Source organism: Cupressus sempervirens, chromosome 8, assembly GCF_028749045.1.
Source record: "Cupressus sempervirens isolate cs-2001-9-10 chromosome 8, ASM2874904v1, whole genome shotgun sequence".
In the NCBI taxonomy this organism is placed as follows: domain Eukaryota; kingdom Viridiplantae; phylum Streptophyta; class Pinopsida; order Cupressales; family Cupressaceae; genus Cupressus; species Cupressus sempervirens.
The window spans coordinates 426,222,808-426,246,291 of NC_143125.1; the positions used below are offsets into that span (position 1 = coordinate 426,222,808).

At 37.7% G+C, this 23,484-nt stretch overlaps 1 protein-coding gene across 4 annotated transcripts in view; it reads right to left on the reverse strand.

Moving 5' to 3' along the window:
- The window catches only part of ALA2 (aminophospholipid ATPase 2), a 274,747-nt gene that overhangs the window by 208,636 nt on the left and 42,627 nt on the right, over window positions 1-23,484 (reverse strand). For all 4 annotated transcript variants that reach the window (XM_089797980.1, XM_089797978.1, XM_089797979.1 and 1 more), the window contains exons 7-8: window positions 5,288-5,454; window positions 1,371-1,475 (exon numbers count right to left, since the gene is read on the reverse strand). In XM_089797980.1, the coding sequence (XP_089654106.1) occupies window positions 1,371-1,475; window positions 5,288-5,454 (272 nt within the window). The remainder of the gene's footprint in view (window positions 1-1,370; window positions 1,476-5,287; window positions 5,455-23,484) is intronic.

The following is a 23,484-nucleotide window of genomic DNA, read 5'->3' on the forward strand; positions in this document are numbered from 1 at the left end:
GATGTATGTACTTATGTTTGCCAATGTTTCAAGATTGAACATAACGTCGACATATCAAAACATTAAGACTATGAGTCATATTGTATTCCTTCAAACGCATTCATTTATAGTGCTTGGAAGTTAATCAGCTAGCTAAGGAGATATGTATAAAGAAACCTAAAATGTTAATTGGAGTTATGTAATTTTGATACCCCTACTCGTGGGATCAGAACTCTTATCCCTTTCTCAAAATGTTAAGATTGTATATGCATTGTAAAGCTTGAGTCGTGAACTAATTAATCTAGCTTGTACAGTATCATGGTTGAAGTGTTGCATCAACAAATTTTGCTCTAAGTGTCCTCAAATAAGAAAAAAACAAAAGCATAGAAGAAAAAATGATTTTTCAAAAATCTTAATAGATCTGCCCAAGACTGCCACTCAGATGAACTGAGTTTTCTCAAGATTAAAAACCCTTTAACTTTGAAATATGGTCCCCAGTCCCCACAATTTATAACGACTGCCACTCAGATGAACTGAGTTTTCTCAAGATTAAAAACCCTTTAACTTTGAAATATGGTCCCCAGTCCCCACAATTTATAACTTATTGATTGATTATACATTGCCTTATAGGCAGTCATATAAACTTAAAAAGTTTATCGGCACAGTTTATTTGCTTCACTACCAAAGTTAATGATTAAATTTGAGTATATTTAATCGGGGTTTAGGATCATTCCCTCAATGAACATTATTTATTCAACAGGCTGACCCACATTAGAATGTTCTCATCCATGGCACAGGACCAGGGCTTTCAAAAAGCATAGTGGATTCTTTAATGTGAGCAAATTTAATAATGCATTCTCAAACATTTGATTCAAACAAATAAAGTATTAGAGGATAATATAAGAGCAACATGCATTCATTCAATGATTTCAAAAATATATATTATTCCAATGTGATTTTATTTCTTGCTAAGTGAGCTTCCATTGTACACTTTCACCATGGTCATTTTCAGGTCCACAATGAGCTGGAAATATGGGCACCAACAATCTGTTCACCTCAACCATATATAGCATACTTCATAGTTCACTGAACAATATGAATTTCTAAAATAGAATTCCTTTTCACATATTGATCTCCAACTATCCATGAAAATTTACAGCAAGAATATTAGCAATACAATAAGAGCACCATTTGTAACATGTGGAATGTATACTTTCCAGCATTGCAATCATAAAATCAATATGAGCTACATATATCTACATATATGAATATGTAAAGAACTAGAAAATTGAAGCACACTAATATTAAACACACCAATATTAAATTAGAGTGATCCTAATTTTCTTTAAATTGATAGAAAGTGATGCTTCTTTTCAGAGGAGAGGGCAAACCTTAATAGATATGGGAATCATAATTGAGCATAGAAGCTCAAAACGCAGTGGAATTACAATAAACTCGTACCATGGCCCATTTTTTGGATACTGCACATACCATTTCTGCAAAAAAACAATAAGATTTGAGTTGTGATGTCATCCAAGCTTTTACCTATCCTATAAAGTGACCATCTCAGTAATCATTTTAAAAAATTAAATGCAAAATCGAGTTTGGTTCTAGGATTAAATGCATAAGATAGCAATGAGTGAACATCCAAGGAATCATAATAATCAAGAAAAATGGATGCCAAAGTAGACTTATAGTAAATATCCACTAGACTGTTGGCTTTGAATATCATTTTTTTTATAGCATATGTTCACAAAAAGTCACTTATACAAGCATCAACACATTAACAATACAATCTCTAGCAAGCACCTAGGGGGGGACTAATGCAAGTTCTTTATGAGCAAACAAACAATAAATCCCATGGAAGACCAAGACCCTACTTAGAAATCCACTTAATTCCGAAACCACATCCATACTAGAAGCCAACTATGGAAGACCATGAGTTAAAACTTAGAATTTCACTTAGATGTCCCTATGTGGATTTGAACTTGGACATCCTCCACTACAAACCAGCAATTTAACCTATTAAGCTGAACTCCTTGGACTTAAATTATTTTCAAAACAATAATAGGAAGTAATGCTCATGGTTGAGTTATAAAGTAACAAGAAACATTTTTCTATGTTTACATATGCAGCATTTGATTTGTATATACTATGCAGCACTTGTATTCTTCATTGGCATTGACTGTACTTGCAAGAAATATACTTACTTCAGCATTGCAAAGGAAATTTGTAAGTAAACTTTACAAGACTGAGACCCACTTCATATTTCATTGTCCTATCTACTATAAGATCAGAGGGAGATTTTATTGTCTATTCAGAGATTGTTTCTCTCTTTCAAAGTTCTTCAGCTCTGTTGACCAGCGATGTCTTGCACTTTATCTTCGGGAGGCCACCTAGCTTCGTGAGCATACCCTTTAGTCAGTCACATCTCAGGGTCATACCTCATACTAGCTCATCACTGCCTTTTTCTCCCCCTTGTCTCTGCCACAGGGTGTGAAAAGGCCATCCAACATCACTCCCTCCAGATCGGTCAAACATTGTACCAATCTTTCCAAGCAGCGATAGTCCTCCAACGGTTCTGGGTGACGATCTATGACTTTGAATAGTCCACAGTTATATCCTTCTATGACTGATTACTTTGTACCAAGGAAGGATTCTTAGTCCTTACCTTGTGTCTCTTAATCTTGTGTCTTGTTTTGTTTCTTATCAATCACCTTTCCGTGCTCCAGTTGTTGCTGACTCTTTTGTTTGTATGCGCAGTCCCATAAACCCTTGTGGTTTTTCGTTGGATATTAATATTATTATCTTATCTCGGCATCTGTTACCATTCGTTAAAAAGTGGTTAGTGGAAAGGCACCCCTCTCTATTATCATTCATTATAATTTGAACTCGGCTATTGGGTTTAAACTTTAAATGACTTGTCCTTGGTATATATGTACTCATTTTATTCTAATACTATTTACCAGTTGTCCTTAAGATTTGTGCATGTAAGTACATGCACAAGGATTAGGATTAAGCCCAAGCACAAATGAGAAATATCTTATTGCATTGTGAACAATAGTCAAGATGAGTGAGTGTGACTTTTGCTGGGATTTTTCACAAAACAGTTTCCTAGGGTACATGGTCATGTTGCATTATGAGTCTATCATTACTTCTATTATATTGCATTAAAAATATTGACACCACTGCTTCTCTTGCATAGGTTTGTTGGAGACGATGGGACATCGGGACATTGTAAACACGTCTAGGATAAAGAGAAAAATTATAAGTGAGATCTTTGAGTTAAAAAAATTTGAAGCCCAAGATGTAAGATCTTGTCAATAGAGATCAATAAACTGAGTATAAAAAATAAGCCCTCAATTTAGTGGCAAACAACTCTAAGGAACCATGGGATAAGATAAAATCATTGTATTGGACGAAGTTCCTACTAAACAATACTTTTCTTCAAAAGAACTTGTATTCTCTTGGAATGAATAATGTTGATGGTGTAGCCCCAAGAGAGTACCTAGACATGGTAAGTTGGAATTGTAGAGGTTACCTGTGGAGAAGAGGACTGGGGTTGGGGCCCATAGCCAACAGGCAAGACATCATTTGCCTCGTAGAAACACATGAACACGAAGGATGTAGGATTCCAAATTTTGAAGGGTACATTAAATTCAGTATGGAATGAAGAAATGAAGACAAGTAAAGGTCATGGAGAGATTACTATCTTGATAAAAGATATGTGGAACAAAAACATAAGAGTAGAGAAAGAGGACTCAAATAAGCAATTTATATGGCTAAAGATTAAGGATAACAAAGATATCATGTGGTTGGCAGCATGCTATTTTGCATCAACTGTATCCTTGAGCCCATGTTGCATAAAATCTATAATGTTGATGTCTACTTATTTCAGACCGAATTCAAGGGAAGAAAATATAGATTTTAGAATATGGAACATGATTACCATTGATGATACTTAATCATGAAAGCATATCAATCATGTGTCAATAAATATCTCAGCTCAGAATATAGTACATTCTTTTATATCACATAGAGATGGAATTGAAATCATGTAATCTGAACACCGAGGAATTCACTGGCAATATTGCCAAAATAGGTGAAGAGGTGTAAAGCAAAAGCAGTGGATATAAACTCGTAAACACCTAGGAATCACCGGCATGCTAGCCTGAAAATGGTGAGGAGGTGAAAGAGTTTGCACAAGTAAGAATGGAATTAGATCAGATAAATAATATGCTAAAAACTATAATAGCTCATGCATGTTCGTGTTATGTAATATGTTGTCAAGTCGAGTGGTGGAAATCGGGTTTGTAGACCCAACTTGAAATCCTTGGCCAGGGTAGAAATTAGGCAAATGTGCCGAACATGTGATCTTTGTTGATTATCCAGACGCTTCAGTTATTTTGGAGAATAACTATTGGGACTTCAACCCACTTTATTACTCAGATGGCTGGGCTTATGAACATTCCAAGCCCAATCCCAAGGTAGGGAGGGTCATTCTATTAATTTAAAATGTGTGGGGATAAGTAATGGTCCGCGGTTGGGAGGTTAACCCTATGTCAATGCTTCTCCTGTCACCAATGCCGAGGCTTGGACAACGAGTTAAAGAGATTCTTTGTTATTACTGTATGTTCCTTTCACTTTTTACCTCTTTCATTTTAAGATGGAGAAAACATTCACCTATATGTTGAATAAACTTCTCAGTTGATATAATTAGTCGTTACTTTATTTTCAATTGAACAATTACAAATAGTTAAATTGTTAGCAATACATAGATATCTCTTTCTATTTCTCGTGAAATCAGTTGAATATGTAAGATAGATTGAAAAGAGTTTCTTTTAGTTATAATCAGTTAGTAGAAATCATTGTCATGTGAAATGAAGACTGTTACTTGTGGAAATAGATTTGTTTGAGATTAAAATTTGGTTATGAAAATTCGTATGTTACACACTAGGCTTAAATACATTCCTTTCTGGTGTAAAGAATGTTACAAATATGAAATAATGTCCAAGTACACAAAAAGGAATACTACAAGTATGGATACTTGAATAAAATAGTATATCCTGTTACGCAAAACAACCCTAAAGTTTACAGAGATAAAGGGGAAACCCAAAAGAGCAATGACGATTTCATCAAACCTAAATAAAGATACCAAGGATGGGGAAATGAAAATTGCAATCAACTATTGATTATGGCAAGAAGATTTATATTAGTGCATTAGGTTTATAGAAACATGCAACTTTATGATACTTACCTAATCACAAAGGTTACGTACAGTCCTGATAATTGAAGTACAGTGACATACCTTCCATGCTTCAGAAGCCTTCCAAGCATTCCCAGCAACACCGAGAATGATAACGACAACTAACTGGAACAAAAAAATTGCGCCAGTCAGCTTGTCAATCATTGCATCTACAGCTGTAAGCTTAGGTTCTGGTAGACCTCTGCTCATGCCCAATTTTGTTTCATTACCTGCCAAGGAAACTAGTCAGATTGGTTCACTTTCAACAATTCACTGCTAACAAAAAGAATGCTTCAGTCACTCAAATTGCAGAAATCCATAGTCTATTCCTTTGATTATGTAAAAGTTAACTAATGATCTATTGCAAAGACCCTTAATCCGCCACACTGCAATTCAACAGAATCTATTTCTTTTACTGTGTAAATGGTGATCTATTGTGAAGACACATAGCACACACCTTCAAAAATTTATCCTAGGTATACAGGAAACATGAGAGACTGTGTACAGACTAACTAGAAGCTGTTTGTTACAAGGCAGATTTCAGCCAGCTGAGAAATGATTGTACTAAAGATATTGGAAGCCAAGCAATGGAGCAACTGGAACATTAATCATAAAACAATTCACAATCCATCCCATTTCAACTTCCCTCCTTCCACAGTGATGTGTGTGTGTATCAATTATAAGAACACTGATGCTCCATAATCCACAGTATCTATATATGATAATGATATATAATGTTACTCTATAGAATATACATTATTGATGAGGTTATATAGAATGCTACTGTATAGAACATACATTATAAATGATGTTATATAGAATATAATTATATATGACATTTGCTAATAATTAAATTATAATATTTATTAAATGTTATACCAAAGAAATGCATGCATGAGATGCTGTCAATATTTTATAAATATATTTATCTTAGATTTTTTAATTACATTATTTTTATTTATTTGAAATTAAATTATACTTGATTTTGCAAAAACTTTACTATTTGGGTTAGTTGAAGCTGTCATAGTTCAAAAGATTGTTATCAGCACTTATCGCCAAGGGCAAGGAAAAAAATATCGGCAAATATCGGAGATAAGTCAAAAAAATATTGGGCACTAGAAAAATTGCTAAAGTTTAATTAGAAATGCATTATTTTTGCAAAATTCAATAAGGAGATGCATCTCCATACATGAGTAGACAAACCAAACAAGCTGATCTAGATATATATAAATGCACTAACTATCTAAGCAATAAATGCCCTGGTAAATAAAATCTTTAAACATAGACATAGTGATTGAACCGGTTTAAAAACTAGTATCAGCAAAATGTGATCTCTTAAAATGCAAAGACTTGAGGAATTTTTAGTAATGTCCCCCTTCTCGGACATTAAAAATTCTTGAGTCAAATCCCTAATATATTTAATTTGGCTTATGAGAGCTCAATGCCGATTTATAAAAGGGTCAATTTAATATCAAAGGGGCATTAATAAGAGAAAATGACAAGGAGGCGGGTAGAGGAAGCTGAAGAGCTATGGCTTCGGACAATAAAAGGAGTAGAGACGGTTTCATTTGATTATGCTTGGATTTGGGACTTGTTTACTGGTTTGTCTTTGGAGAACTTTGGGAAGCTGCTAGCTTTCTCTTGTTGAGGATCCTCAGGATGGAACCCTTCAGGCTCTTCTTGGGTGGATTGGATGTAGCCCCAATTCATCTTGTGGTGGATTCATGTCAGAATTCACACTTGGGATCACAGGTGCATTTTATCGTTATTCCCAATCTGACTATATTTTCTGTATTTAAAAATGGACTTGATATTTGGTTATTGTATTGCTGATGTATAATGCAATAACATATTCTGAGGGATTTTAATGACCATTTACTAGTTATATTGCTGATTTACATTGCATCATTTATCTGAAAATTATATTGAGTAAAGTTAAAGATAATATCCTATTGGGATTTACAGTAGTATCAGAGCAGTACATCCCGCCAACCTGTGAGGTTGCAATTCTGGAAAAGTTTTCATTTGGGTTGAGAGCAGATATATTTCATTCAGATGGAAAGCATATAATATATTTGGGTCTGAAATTGTTCAAGTGTCAAAAATAATTGGCATGTAGAAATCCTTGAAATAGTATATCCATAGTCGGAGCTTTGAATGCATAAGGAAAGATTTGTGCCATATTTATTCACCGTGAAGACTATAGCATGGAAGTAATATTTTTGTGCATGTTTTGAAAGTAATTTTTTAGTTCTTAATCCATTCTCACATAATGCAGTAAATTGGAAAATAACTTATTGCAGACGGCATATTTTACACATGCACAGTTATGTTCATAAGCCGAAAACTTTTGTGGTGTGGATCCCAAATTTAATCTGGGCGACCTGAGTCCGAAATTTTGAAAACTGAGAATTTGTGAAGCCGTGACTTTGAGGGGTATGTTTTATGTGATGTCTTCAATTATAATTTAATTGCCTTGACGGATATTTTTGGAGGCGAAATAATGTTTGAAGTCCAAATACTTAAACCAGTAAACCATTACAGGTCAAAAGTGGAATTTTATCGGGCCCAAAGTTAATTGCTGAAGCATTTCACTGAGTGGGAGCACACTGAGTATGGTTGGCATCAATCTCTGAAGATCTGAGAAATAATTATATATGGCATCAAAACTTATTAAATCGTGACCATACTATATTCTGGAGAAATAATAGTTTCTTCAATGGCTTCTGTCCTTGGTTGATGCCTACAAAATCCGTGATTGCAAGGACTGACTGACGCAGAAGGATTTTTGTTAAAATACACATATTACGGTTTGGGCATAATAGAGACTAGAGGAAATCTATTTGCTGAGAAGCTGTTCGAGACGACCATCCTCAGTGTAATCACGAAAAACTACCTCTTTGGCTCAGACCAGACAGTGAAGGACCTTTGTGAGAGAAGTATGGGCATTCAAACAGGTCTAGGAAAATAAACTGGAGATTTCTAAGTTTTATACTTCAGCAGGAAAGATTACTAATAATCTGTGGGCGTTATACAGATCGTGAAAAATAATGAAAGAAGCCTTCAAAAGCTTTTCCTGTGCATTTCATATAACTTGCATATTGCAAATTATGGAATTATAATTTTTTTGAACCATAAGATTTGGATTTGCATAGAAACGCTACAGTAAAGTCTTGTACAATACGGTAAAAATTCTGGACACCTGCTGCACTATGTTCGGAGAAATAAAATGCCAGTCATATGTTGCTGCATAGAATATAGAATCTCAAGAGTTATAACATTCCCGTGAATTACAATAATACTCGGTGTTATATTTTCTGCTTGAGCATTTTCGGGGTACTGGATTAACACAGTCTGAGAAGAATCATGCAGTGTATATGAGTTCATAGCTGTGTGATTTGAATTTTCTGTTCCTTAACCTGTAGTTGCCGAAGAATTTTTCATCAGCATTGAAGTCTAAGTGTCACCATTCTTGCAACAGCACAACTGAATTCTGAAAGTGAATTTTGTTGAGACTAAAAGGTGTAACAAGAAATCTAGAGATAAATAACAGCCTTTGTGTGTTGGAAGTTGCAGACGAATCCATAATCGGCATATCAATTCTCAGGAACCTCTCACCCAACTACTGGAGTGATGTGTGTTGGATGCCAAAATTTGAAAGATTGAGCTTTCCATCTTAGGATCGATTCGAGGTGGATTTTTAATGTTTTAAGCATACACCAGCTTCCAAGACCATATAGAAGAGACCAGTTTTTGCCAGTATTTTGATTTCTGAACACTGAGTCCCAACTTTGTTGTTCATTCACAGGAGCAGAGACATTTATTTGGTGATTCAGTGGAAAGTTTACAACTGATGGCTTTCTGCAGGATGACTGTCCACAGTCTACACAATTCGTGGGCATGTCTAAGATGTATTCACTGATCAAGACACGGACTTTGCACTTTGCATGAAAATAATTTATAGCAGGAGAATCTTCTTAGCCTTGACAGAAGTGTAAGAAGTTCAATGTTGTAGAAATATAATTGTTTCTGAGACTTTAGTCCCTGGAATTAGGTGGTACTGGGGAGTTCTGTGCTCTTTAAGTTATCTACATCATTGATTAGTTTGTGATCTTCGTCAAGCAATTTCTGGGTGGCTGCAGATTACTTCAGAACTTACCTGTGTTGGGAACAAAACAGCCAAACTGATATACTCAGTAAGTTGGGAAGCTGCAATAAAGACTGCTGCAGTCTTAAACTGTACAATGGTTACATCTATGCTGTAAGACTAATTGCATGAGAGCTGCAATATTTAAATTCTGAGCTGCCAGCTAGAGAGCTAGCAAATTGTCTGACAAACTACCCAAGCAGCAGACAGTCCAGTAGGTGGAAGAAGGTAAACATTAAACCATCAGAACAAGTTGGCCATTATACCAGTACAAGTTGTTTAAGTGTGCATCAGAATTGGTTCAGGCAAACACAATTTAGACAATGGGAGAACTGAAAAGTAATCTCTTCTCGAAAGAATTTAATACCACTTGGACTTGAAGAAAGAAACGGAGCAGGGAATGGACTCTATATCCTGGGGAGACAATTAGAGACTATAGAAGGTATGGATTCTCTTCTTTTTAAATTGGATGAGCTGGACCTTTGCTTGACCAAAGTAGATCAGTCTGATTGGAAGCTACTAAATTGGGTCTTACAGCCTTCTATGATTGCATTAGTCCAACATGAGTTGTTGGAGCATCCATTTGAGGAGGCAAGGTTAATAGTCGCTACTTGTCTCAGTGAAATCCTCCAGAATAACAGCTCCTGTTGCACCTTATGCTGATAACATCCTGGAGAAGGTCCTACAATTTATAGTGGACTGCTTGTATGGATTACAGGATGACAAAGGTCCTACCCTTGGCAAGAGGGCTAAGATATTGGATATTATTGCAAAGGCTATATTGTTAATGATCATGTTAGACTTACATTGTGAATGAATGATACTTCAGATATTTCATGGTTTCTTAAGTGGATATAGGAAGCATCATCCAGACAATGTGTAGGCTTGCATGAAAACTATCATGTCATTAATCCTTGATGAGAACAATGACATAAGTAAGCAATTAAAATCAGATTTTTTGGCTACGTGGAGAAGGGAGAACATAATCTCACCAATGGCTTACGAACTTGTGGAGGAGCTAATTGAACATAAATTGGACCTGTTCAAAGAGTTTATGACTGAACCTGATTTAATTTCAGCAGGTATACGGATTGAAAGATCTTAAAAAATGAGCAAAACACAAATGAAAAGAGAACAGATTTGTTTCACATGCCAGCAAACTTGACCCAAAATCACATTTGAAAGGATCATAATGAAGTTAAAGCACACAAAGAAAATCACACCAACAAAGAAGAAGATAAAAAACTCACAGCTTTGCTCCTATAAAACAGCACAAGTATGGGTTATGGAACTCTCTACACTGGTGACTTGGTGTTGGTTATAGACAAACATCTTGAAGAGGGGTCTAATTAGAGGAAAGAGCATGTTGGAGACTTCAAATGATAAAAAATTGCCTGAAAATGATAACATGACAGCCACCTTGGCATTGCACAAAACTCAATCAAACAGGGAGCTTGAACCATACGTAACATTGATAACATCCTTGTGGGGAGCGATGAATCGTGTATTTTTTATGACAACTCACCAATTGAAAACAGAATTGTAAGATGACAATGTTGTGGGTGACCAACTAGAAAATGCATGCCTAAGTGACAATGATTCTTTGAAAAAATAGCTTAAAATTAATGAAGTAATGATTGTTGCAGCCTTGGTGTGTTCTGAAGATACTCACAGGCATAGTTGGCATAATCGCTCAAAAATCGGCAAGTTTCTACTAATCACCGAGTTTTTAGAACCAGCAAGTTTTTCCCAGATTTAATCACGGCTAAGCTAGGAAAAAAATTGTGAAGTTTTTGTGAAAAATCACCAATTAATCGCCGATTTTTTGCAAAAAATCCGCAAGCTTTTCAGAAAAACTCTTTTAAAAAAAAAACTAGTATTTTTTATTTTTTTTTGTTAAAAATAAAGGCAAAATGCCTATATATATTATGTAAAATAGAGAATTACAGTATGCTAGTAGAGCTAGGAAGAGGAAGATGTGATTGTAATAATGTATTTACTTCTAGTTTGACACAAACTATTTACTATTATGCTTCCCACGATCAGCATTCCGCATGAGAATGTGATTTTGTACCCACTATGCATTTATATATATCTGAACTCTGCTTGTTTCTTTTGTGTTCTCTTTAATGAAGTCATTAGATGCATCTTCTAATTGAAATTTGCAAAAGAAAAATGTATTTTGAATAAAATTTTAACAGTTTTTTTAGGTTCCGAATTTTCGCAAAAAAATTTAAAATGGTCAATTTTTTCCCGAATAAACTTTTAGAGGGCTTGTCGAGTTGTTGCCAAGTTCCAGTTTTCCAACTATGCTCACAGGATCGTTGAAGATATCTACAAGAAGGCACAAATAGAAGAGAGGCACAATGGGATGGAAAGCGATTCTATTGTTGCTGATTTACAAAGGGTTAAAGTAGCCTTAGAATCTTTGAAATCAGATTATTTGTGTTTGATTTCAGACAAGGATTATAGTTTAAAGATTGCTGAATTATATGTTGCTAACTCGGAAAAATAGAGGATGAGGTTAATAAGCTCAATAGGAAGTTTAAGAATGCTCAGGAGGCATTGAACAATACACAAGTTGCTCATCATAAAGCAGAAAATCAGGTTGTTGCCAACAAAAAATCTAGGGAGAAAGAGGATAAAAGAAGACCTGAGTTTTTCTAGGAAATTAAGTAACGGAACTTAAGATATAGGATAGCATTCAGCAGACTTATGACTTGGATAGCTGCCCCAAGAAATTAACAGAACTTTGGATCATTTTCAGCTAGTAGACAATTCCTTGTTTGAGGCGGATGTTGACTTGACATTTGATAATACGCTTTTCAAGCTGAGTACAAAAGATCTTTCAGACTCCCATGACGAGGATGATCTTAACTAGAGGATGTGGGACCTAGTTGAAATTCCTAGGGATGAGTTTGGTTCGCAGGATTGGTGTGGTGACCTGATTTTCAGATTTAGCACTATTTCTCATTCTCCGATCAACTTACACATGGTTTCAGTTTCTGACTTACACATGAGTTGGATAGATTCCTTGCTTCACCAACTAAACAGATCACAGTTAAGACTTGATGGGAGTCATAATTTGATCATAGGAGATGGATTTTTAGTCATTTCATTACTCATGACAGCGATGTACCTAGGTATATTTCAGACTGATGACAGAATGTATAGCCTCTCTACACCATTTGTACTAATTTCAGCTATTGAGCAGTTTTATTCCTTCATCAGTAGTTTGGGATGGACAGTTATGATGGAGATCAATATGCATTTTCATGAAAGATCACTCACATATGGAGAGTTGTCCAGTCTTAATAGCTCCTCGACACATTTATATCTTCTCGTATCTGATGGTTGTGATAGTATAGGAGTGTGGGATCCTGGTATTGGTATGATTGAAGTGTTACTCCAGCAACGTTTTGATGAGTGGCTCCACAGTTTTGGGTTTGGATCAGTTTTAATCAGAGTAGCGCAGCGGATGGGTGTAGCAGTAATTTTCAGATTGGGCTACAGGCCTACTTGCAGATTTACATGGGATCCAGGCACCGATTGCTTGAGGACAAGCAATCTTGAAGAGGGAAGACTTGTAATGTTAGAATTCTTAAGTCAAATTCGTGAAATATTTAATTTGGCTTATGAGAGCTTAATGTCGATTTATAAAAGGGTCAATTTAATATCAAAGGGGCATTAATAAGGGACGAAATGACATGATGACAAGGAGATAGGGTAGATGAAGCATCTGAAGAAACTTCATGAGACATCAAACAAAAGCAGAACCTTCATTCTCAATAACACTTTGTTTTCTATTATCATGGATGAGCAAAAATCGCTCCAAAAACACTTGAATAGAATTCAAGAAATCCGTGATCAGTTGCTTGCCATTGGACGCAAGATGGAGGAAGAGGACATTATGATCATAACCCTCAAAAGATTTCCCAAGTCCTACGAGCATTTTATCGAGACTCTCAACATCACTTCTACTAGTGCCAATCTGAAGTTCAAAGCTCTCTACACACTTTTGCTTAAACAAGATCGGCGGAAATAAAAGCTCAATAGCAATTCCAACTCCACCTCCATTGAGCAAGCCTTTGTTGCTAAATCCTTTTAGGAGGATAAAGGCAAGTCTAGGCAGTCTTCTCAATCGAAGTCCTTTGCTCTAGCTTCAAAAGGCTCCTAGAAAAAGGAACATTCAATGCAACTATTGCCACAAGTATGGTCACAAGAAGGTTGAATGTTGGAAACGCTTCGCTGACCAATATAAGCAATCAAGTTTACAACCCAAAGCTGACAGTGCAAAGCACATTGGGCCAATGAAATATGTCTTTTACGCCTTCATGGCTAAAAGACTTGCAAATCATGTGAAGTCGCCTGCCTAGTATATTGATTCAAGTGTCTCTCGTCATTTCACTCTCGCAAAGAATGGTTCATTGACTACCAGCCTTATTCAAATTCTATTATTTTCTAGTGGTGGAGAAGAGTACACCGTTGTCGGCAAAGGAAACATTCAAATTCAGTCTATTGGGAGGAATCTTATTTTCCTCAATGTTTACTCGTTCCAGGGATGGAACTAAATCTAATCTCAGTCAGTCAGTTGCTGCGACACATCCACACTTAAATGTCACCTTCAGTTCACATCAGTGTACCATGACTAATGGGGCAACTCAGTCTATTTTTGCAATGGGTCTTGAGGATCATGGTCTTTTCAGACTTACTAACTCTAGTGATTCTCGGGACTTAACTATGGCTACTCAACGGTCTTCTGTCAACACACTTTAGCATCAACGGTATGGGCACTTAAATGTGCATTATCTCTCTCAGCTTGCTCAAGAAGAGCTTGTTCTAATGAATTCTCTAGCTTCTTGAATACTTGTGGCATCAAATGCCAGTTAACCACACGCCATACAGCACAACAAAATAGTGTATTTTAATGTCGGAACAAAACAATCACCGAGATGGCTCAATCCATGCTCGAACACAATGCAGTTTATCTTTTCAACCGATCACACACAGTGGCGGTCAAAGGTAAAACTCCAGAAGCGGCCTCGTCAGGTCGCAAGCCCAGAATCAGTCACCTGAAGGTTTTTGGCTCTCTTGCTTTTGTTTGGCTCCCTGATGCGTCACACACCAAGTTGGATGCCACGAGTCAGAATCTCATGCTTGTTGGATACAACAATCTTCACAAAGCCTACCACTTAATTGGCACTGAGACATTAATCTCCTGTACAGTCGTGATGTGGTCTTTGATGAGCAACGAGGACCATTCATGCATGTTTCTCCTATTCCTAATCTAGAAGACCAGCCTATGAAGGCTCGTGATTGGGAGTTAGGCTTCCATTAGGTCCACCTGATAAGAGGGCTCCAGCGACTCTAAAAGCTCCAGTTATACCAATGATCCCTATACAGACACCTCAAGCTTCTCCTATAGTATCACCCAGATTTGTAGATGCTTCACCTGAGTTTGATCAAGACTCTTATGATGAGGAACCTGATCATAGAGCATCTCCTAATACTAATGTTTTTCATTCTCCTCTCCAACCTAAGGGGTGGGCTAAGACACTTGTTGATCCTTGAAAGAGGAGCTCGTTGATGGAAGAATTGCTCAGAAAAAGAGCAAACCTACAGAATCAGTTAATTTCGCTCTTATGGCCAACATTAACAATGTGTTTGAACCTCAAACATATTTTGAGGCTAAAGGAATTTCAAAGTGGGAACAAGCCATGACATCTGAACACCAAAGCCTACTTAATAATAACACCTGGTCCTTTCTGATCTTTCACTAGGGAAAAAACCCATTAGCTACAAATGGGTTTACAAAATCAAATACAAATCTAACAGTACTTTGGATAAGTACAAAGGTCGTTTTGTTGCAAAGGGCTTTTCTAAGCGCTACAGCATTGATTATAAGGAGACCTTTGCTCCTAGTGCAAAGATGAGTACAATCAAATTAGTCCTATCCAGGGCCGCACTGTTTGGCTAGAAGGTTCATCAGATGGACATCAGACATCAAGAGTGCTTTCCTGAATGGTGATCTATAATAAGAGGTCTACATGACGCAGCGTCTTGGTTTCAAGGTTGCTGGTAAGAACATCAGGTTCCTAGATAAGTGAAAGCTCTTTATGGCTTGAAGCAGGCCCCTAGGGCATGGTACATGAAAATTGATAAGTAACTTAGTGACCAAGGCTTCCAGAAGAGTTCTTTAGACTCAAATTTGTACATCAAGACTATTGATGGTGACATCATCCTTCTGGTTATTTATGTGGATGATTTGATCATCATTGGCAATTCGGCATCTTTGATTTACGGAATCAAACAAAATTTATGTTAGTCTTTTGATATGACTAACCTTAGGCTCATGCATTATTGGCTAGGTGTTGAGGTTTGGCAATGGTCTTTTGGCATATTCATCTCTCAATCCAAATATGCCAAGGCTCTGTTAGACAAATTTTTCATGCAAGATTGCAAGCTTGCATCTACACCAATGGAGAAAGGTCTCAAGTTATTAGCTAAGTTTGATTTTCCTCCCGTTAATGAACTACAAACAGGCAACTAGCAGGCATCCCCATCTACCTCTCTACTACTAAGCCTGATATTAGCTTCGTCGTCAACTACATCTCACGCTTTATAACAACTCCTAAGGTTGATCACTGGATGGAAGCAAAGCATGTGCTTCATTATGTGAAGGGCACTATAGATTATGGACTTCATTACTCTTGGAGTTCTAATCCTAGACTGAGTGGGTTCACAGATTCTGATTGGGCAGGCTCTGTTGATGAAAAAAAGCCAACTTTGGATATGTGTTCAGTTTGGGATTTGGTGTCGTCACATGGACCAGTAAGAAGCAACAGGCAATTTATCTTTCCTCCATAGTGGCTGAATACAAAGGGACTATTAAGGCAGGATGTGATGTTGTTTGGCTTCTTCAAATGCTTGGAGATATGCAGATGTCACCAATAGGACTAACCACTTTTTTTGTTGATAACCAAGGCATTATCAAATTAGCACAAAATCCAGTCTTCCATGAATGAACCAAGCATGTGAATGTTCACTAACACTACATACAACAGCTGGTTGAAGACAGGACAATAGACTTGCAATATGTTTGTCAAATTCAAAGGACAGCTTGGTGTAGTAGATAGATTAACTATTAAGGGAGAGTATTACAATAATAGATAGCTTTTATTATTATCTATTATTATTTAATGGTTATCTATTTGTAATCTATTGTAAATATTAGAATATTTCTAATATTTAGCTAGCTTGTAGTTATATGTTGGTTTTCTATTAGCTAGCTTGTAGTTATCTGTTGGTTTTCTATTAGCTAGAATAGAATGTTTCTATTCTTTACGATTGTTTCCTAAGGAAACATCATTCATCGTTTTCTTTATATTGACCTCTCAGCCTTTGTTAATATCATGCAAACATTTACCAATTACTTCGTGATAATATTTTGTGCATACTCGCTCTTTGGGACACAATTTAAAAGAACCATTGCAAACAAATAGTCTTAATATTTTTGAAGTTAAAAATCAAAGAGATGTTATAGTTCCATTGGAAGGCATTAGAACTCACTTGCAGGATGCAAGAATAAAGAAAAATGCCACTGCCAAGACTTTAACAGTGAAAATATTGCTTGACATTTCAACTAACTTAAGCATCTATAGACTCTATATGCATTGCCAAACCCTAGGTGAAACCTGAGCTACACAAGGACCAAACCCAGACCAAGGCCAAACCTAGACCCACACCCAACCTCTGATCCTGTGCCTGAAGTATTACGAGGTAATTGGTAAATACTTACTTATTAATAACAGAGACCGAAAGGTCAATTTATACAAAAGGAAGAGACGATGTTTCCTTAGGAAACGATCGTAAAGAATAGAAACATTCTATTCCAGAGAAAGCAAAAAACGAAAGCAAACTAAAGCTAAAGATATTTACAAGATAACCATTAACTAATAATAGACGTCTTATCTATTATTGTAATACCCTCCCTTAATGGTTAATCTATCTAACACACCAAGCTGTCCTCTGAATTTGACAAACTTATCAGGACCAAGAGGCTTGGTGAGAATGTCTGCAGTCTGATCCTGAGGTAGGAACATACTGTAGATCTATAGTCCCGTCTTCAACCAGCTGTCGTATGTAATGACAATGAACATCCACATGCTTGGTTCGTTCATGGAAGACTGGATTGCGTGCTAACTTGATAACGCCTTTGTTATCAACAAACAGAGTAGTCGGTCCTGCTGGTGACATCTGCATATCCCCAAGCATCCGACGAAGCCAGACAGCTTCACATCCTGCCTTAACAGTCCCTCTATATTCAGCCTCTATAGAAGAGAGAAACTGCCTGTTGCTTCTTGCTGGTCCATGTGACTGCACCGGATCCCAAACTGAACACATATCCAGATGTTGACTTTTTATCATCAACAGAGCCTACCCAATCTGAATCTGTGAACCCACTGAGTTTAGGATTAGAACTCCGAGAATACAGAAGTCCATAATCAGAAGTGCCCTTCACATAACGAAGCACACGCTTTGCTGTCATCCAATGATCAGCCTTAGGAGCTGTCATAAAGCGTGAAATATAGCTGACTGCGAAGCTGATATCAGGCCTAGTAGCAGATAGGTAGATGAGGCTGCCTACTAGTTGCCTATACGTAGTATCATCAACGGAAGGAGAATCAAACTTGGCTGATAACTTGAGACCTTTCTCCATAGGTGTAGATGCAGGTTTGCAATCCTGCATTCGGAATTTGTCTAACAAGGCTCTGGCATATTTGGACTGAGAGATGAATATACTAGAAGACTGTTGCCAAATTTCAACACCTAAGCAATAATGCATGAGCCCAAAGTCAGTCATATCAAAAGACTGGCATAAGTGTTGTTTGATTCTCTGAATCAAAGATGCCAAACTGCCAATGATGATCAGATCATCCACATAGATAACCAGAAGGATGATGTCACTGTCAGTAGTCTTGATGTACAGATTTGAGTCTGAAGAACTCCTCTTGAAGCCTTGATCACTGAGGTACGTATCAATCTTGATGTACCATGCCCGAGGGGCCTGCTTCAAACCATAGAGAGCTTTTACCAATCTGAGAACCTGATGGTCTTTACCAGCAACCTTGAAACCAGGAGGCTGCGTCATGTAGACCTCTTCATGGAGATCACCATTCAGGAAAGCACTCTTTACGTCCATCTGATGGACCTTCCAGCCAAACTGTGCTGCCATGGCTAAGACTAATCTGATGGTGCTCATCTTTGCAGTAGGAGCAAAGGTCTCCTCATAATCAATGCCCTGACGCTGAGAAAAGCCCTTTGCCACTAAACGAGCTTTGTACTTATCCAAAGTACCATTTGATTTGTATTTGATTTTGTAGACCCATTTGCAGCTAATGTGTTTCTTCCCTGGGGGAAGATCAGAAAGGACCAAAGTGTTGTTCTTCAACAGGCTCTGGTGTTCAGATTGCATGGCCTGTTCCCACTCTGGAATTCCTTTAGCCTCGAAATATGTTTGAAGTTCAAACACACTGTGAATGTTGGCCATAAGAGCAAAGTTAACAGAATCTATAGTTTTGCTCTTTTTCCGAGTAGTTCTCCCATCAATGAGCTCATCATCATGAAGATCAGCAAGTGTCTTAGCCCACCACTTAGGCCGGAGAGGAGAATGACCAATAGTAGTACTAGGAGATGCTTGATCAGCAGGATCCTGATCAGAAGAATCTGGATCGAACTCAGGTGAAGCATCTTCAAAACGAGGTGATCCTGCAGGAGAAGTCGAGAGGCACCTGAATCAATGTACCAGGCAGATGATTGTACATGATCTGCAAGTCTTTTAGCCATGAAGGCATAAAAGGCAGATTCCGCCTGCTCAGTGTGCTCTGCACTGTTCGCTTTGGGTTGCGAACCTGATTGCTTAGACTGGGCAGCTAAGCGTTTCCGACATGCAACCTTCATGTGACCATACTTGTGGCAATAGTTGCATTGAATGTTCTTCTTTTTGGTACCATCGGATGCTGGAGCAGAAGACTTCTACTGAGATGGTTGCTGAAACTTGCCCTTATCCTTCTGAAAGGATTTCGCAGCAAAGGCTTGCTCAGTGGAGGTGGAACTGGAGCTGCTACCGAACTGTTGTTTCCACCGATCTTGCTGAAGTAGCAGGGTGCAGAGATCAGTGAACTTTAGATCAACACCAGTAGATGTGATGTTGAGAGTCTCGATAAAATGCTCATAGGAATTTGGTAAACTCCGAAGAGTGATTACCACAATATCCTCTTCCTCCATCTTGCGACCGATGGCAAGTAACTGATCATGGATTTCCTGAATCCGATTCAGGTGTGCCTGGAGCGAGGTGCGCTCATCCATGACAATAGAAAACAGAGTTTTTTTCAGAAAGAAGGCTCTGCTCTTGTCGGAAGTCTCATGAAGACCTTTTAGATGTGTCCAGATTTCGGCCGCTATCTTGCCGGATGGAATCTGAGAAAGCTGGTCATAAGCTACGGATAGTTTGAGAAGCATTACTGCCTCTCGATTATTCAGATCCCATGTATCTTGATCAGGACCCGGAGAAGTCGGACGCTGCGTAACACCCAGAACAAGTTGATCAGTGTTTCGATATTCGAAGATTGCAATGATGCGTTGCTTCCAGGTTCCATAATTGTGACCATTGAATTTGGAATTATGCTCGAGCAGAATATTTTTCAGAGATGCCATGGCACGTTTTTCAATGAAAAATTGTGAAAATCTGTGAAGGCACATTCTTCGAGGCAAAAATACGAAAGATCCAGAAGAATCAGAGAATGACCCAGAAGAGAGCTCGAAAAATCCAAAAGGAATCTGCTATCATTTTTTGAATCCGCTGGCTCAAAAATCGAGGCACCCAAAAAAAACGGACAACAACCCAGTTGAGCTCTCGAAAAACCCACCAAGAATCTGCAAACAAAATTTTTTTTCGACCCCAAAAATTAGTGTTTCGAAAAAAAAAGGCCCTAGCTGAAAAAAACTTGAAAAAACTTCAGATTTCTTGATGAAAAATGGTCGAATCTGCTTCCCAAAGCACGATGACAGACTGAGACAGCTAAGAGCATGAAGATTTGATACAGAAACACGCAGATTTTCACCTCAAAAATGCGAGTCTTCAAAAAATGGCCACGATTTCCACGCGATTTGCATAACCGTAATTCGGGAATTTCTCCAAGCAGAAAAACCCTAGGTGGGTTTTGGAGAAATTAGCTGAAATAATTTTGGAAAAATTTAAACAAATAATTTCAAGAAGAAATTATAAATTTTTCCGAAAAAATTTAAGTATTTAGCTCTGATACCATATTACGAGGTAATTGGTAAATACTTATTAATAACAGAGACCGAAAGGTCAATTTATACAAAAGGAAGACACGATGTCTCCTTAGGAAACGATCGTAAAGAATAGAAACATTCTATTCCAAAGAAAGCAAAAACCGAAAGCAAACTAAAGCTAAAGATATTTACAAGATAACCATTAACTAATAATAGACGTCTTATCTATTATTGTAATATGAAGAGCACACGATTATACTATGAGGGGGGATGAATCAGTATAATAACAAGTTTACCAATTTAAAACTTTTATTCAAATAGTTAAATTCAAATGCTGAAATGAACAATTATGCACATGAACACAATAACACAATGAAATACGTGGAAACCTAATGCAGGAGAAAACCACGACAAAATAATTGTTTTTATATACACTTGTTCTTGTACAAAGATTCATAGGCTTCGACCTAGTAGAGGCTCCAACCCCTATGTTTATGAGCAGAAACTCACTGGAAGCTCCAACTGCCACATTCGCAAGCTCCAACCTACTAGAAGCACCAACCCCCACTATTGTCTTCGTGAGCACCAACCCATTGCACACAAGCTTCTTTTCCACCTACGCAATGTTGCTTACTCAACTTATGGACAATGCACCAAAATCGATGTACTAGGCAGAAGATTTCACATGATTTGCAAGTATGTTGGCCATAAAGGTATGGTAGATAGATTCTTTCTACTCTTCCGACATTTCACTCATAGGCGTGATTGGTTTGTTGAATTCACTCCCTATTCTAACTCAATAATCTTTGGAGGCGGCGAAGAATACAATATTGTCGGCAAGGGAAATATTCAGATTCAATCTAGAGGAAGAAAACTCATGTTCCTCAATGTATGTTATGTTCCTGGCATGAAACATAATCTTGTCTGTTAGTCAGATTATGAAGCACTCTCCTCAGTTGGATGTCGTTTTCAGTGGAAATAAGTGGTCAATTATTGATCATGCTTCTCACACTACCCTTGATGTCGGTCTTGAGGATCATGGTATTTATAGGCTTGTAGATTCAGGCGATTCCCTTGAGCATGCTTTCATTGCCGAATCATCTGCTCTCAACAGTCTCTGGCATCAGTGATACGATCATCTGAACATTCAGTATCTAGCACAACTTGCTCGGGATAATTTAGTCCATGGCCTACCTAATTTTCAGACCCAAAACCATCACGTTTGCGGAGCTTGTCAAGCAGGGAAGCAACATAGGACACCATTTAAGAATGGTGAATCATGGCGAGCATCTAGAGTGCCCCAACTGGTCCACGCTGATGTATGTGGTCCTATGAATACTCCTTCTATTACTGGGAACAGGTATTTTTTACTCTTTGTGGATGATTTCAGTCGCAAAATGTGGCTATATTTTCTTAAGCAAAAATCAGACGCTTTTCCTATATTTCAGCAGTTTAAAGCTCTAGTAGAAAAAGAGTCAGTTTCCTCCATCCGTACTCTTAGGACCGATAATAGGGGGGATTTCTGTTCTTCTGCTTTCTCTGCCTTCTGTACTACTCATGGCATTAGACGTCAGTTCACCACACGTCACACCCCTCAACAAAACACTGTTGTAGAGCGTCAAAACTGTACCATCACAGAAATGGCTAGGGCTATGCTAGAACATAGAAATGTTCCCAAAAAATATTGGGCAGAAGCAGTATCCACAACTGTCTACCTCCTTAACCGGTCACCCACCCTTGCAGTTAATCATAACTCCTGAGGAAGCCTAGTCTGGTCGCAAACCTAGGATCAACCATTTGAAAGTTTTTGGCTCTCTAGCATATGTATGGATTCCTGATGCCAAACGCACTAAGTTGGATTCCAACAGCCAAAAAATTATGTTTACAGAATACAGTCACACACATTAGGCCTACAGACTGATTGATGTAAATACTGATCATTTAATCTTTAATCGTGATGTTGTGTTTGATGAGGAACTCGGACCATTTCCACTCTCTGACTACCCACCGCATTCTGAGATTCAGTCTTCAGCAATCTCTAACTTGGGTTCTTCTATTTTAGATGAGTCATCTGATGCTACTGATACACCACCTCAGCCACTTCCAGATAATACAACTCCTGCTCCTGCTCCTCATCCAGCTATTCCGACTGCATTTGATAATTGGCTCCTCGACTCTTCGGCCAAAATGGTGGGCTCAAACGATTAGTGATCTTCGTCCTAATGAACTAATTGAGGGTAGAACCTTCAAAAATAAGAGCATTCAGCACAATTCAGTTAATACAGCTCTTATGGCCAACATCCACAGTATCCCTGAGCCCCAAACATATGCAGAGGCCAAAGGAATTCCAGAATGGGAACAAGCAATGGATGCTGAGCTTCAGAATCTTCAAAAGAACCACACCTGGGTTCTCCTTCCTGGGAAGAAACCAATTAGCTGTAAATGGGTCTATAAGGTCAAGTACCATGCAGATGGTACCTTGGACAAATACAAAGCCAAACTTGTTGCTCGAGGATTCACGCAGCGCAAAGGCATTGACTATGAGGAGACATTTTCTCCGACAACCAAGATGAGCACTATTCGCATTCTTCTTGCCATTGCAGCTCAATATGGTTGGAAAGTTCATCAGATGGATGTGAAGAGTGCCTTTCTCAACAGTGAATTATAGGAAGAAATCTACATGATGCAACCCCTTTGTTTTAAGGTTGCCGGTTCAGAACACAAAGTATGTAGACTCCAGAAGGCCATCTATGGTCTTAAACAGGCTCCTAGGGCTTGGTACATAAAGATTCATCAATACTTGGTTAATCAGGGA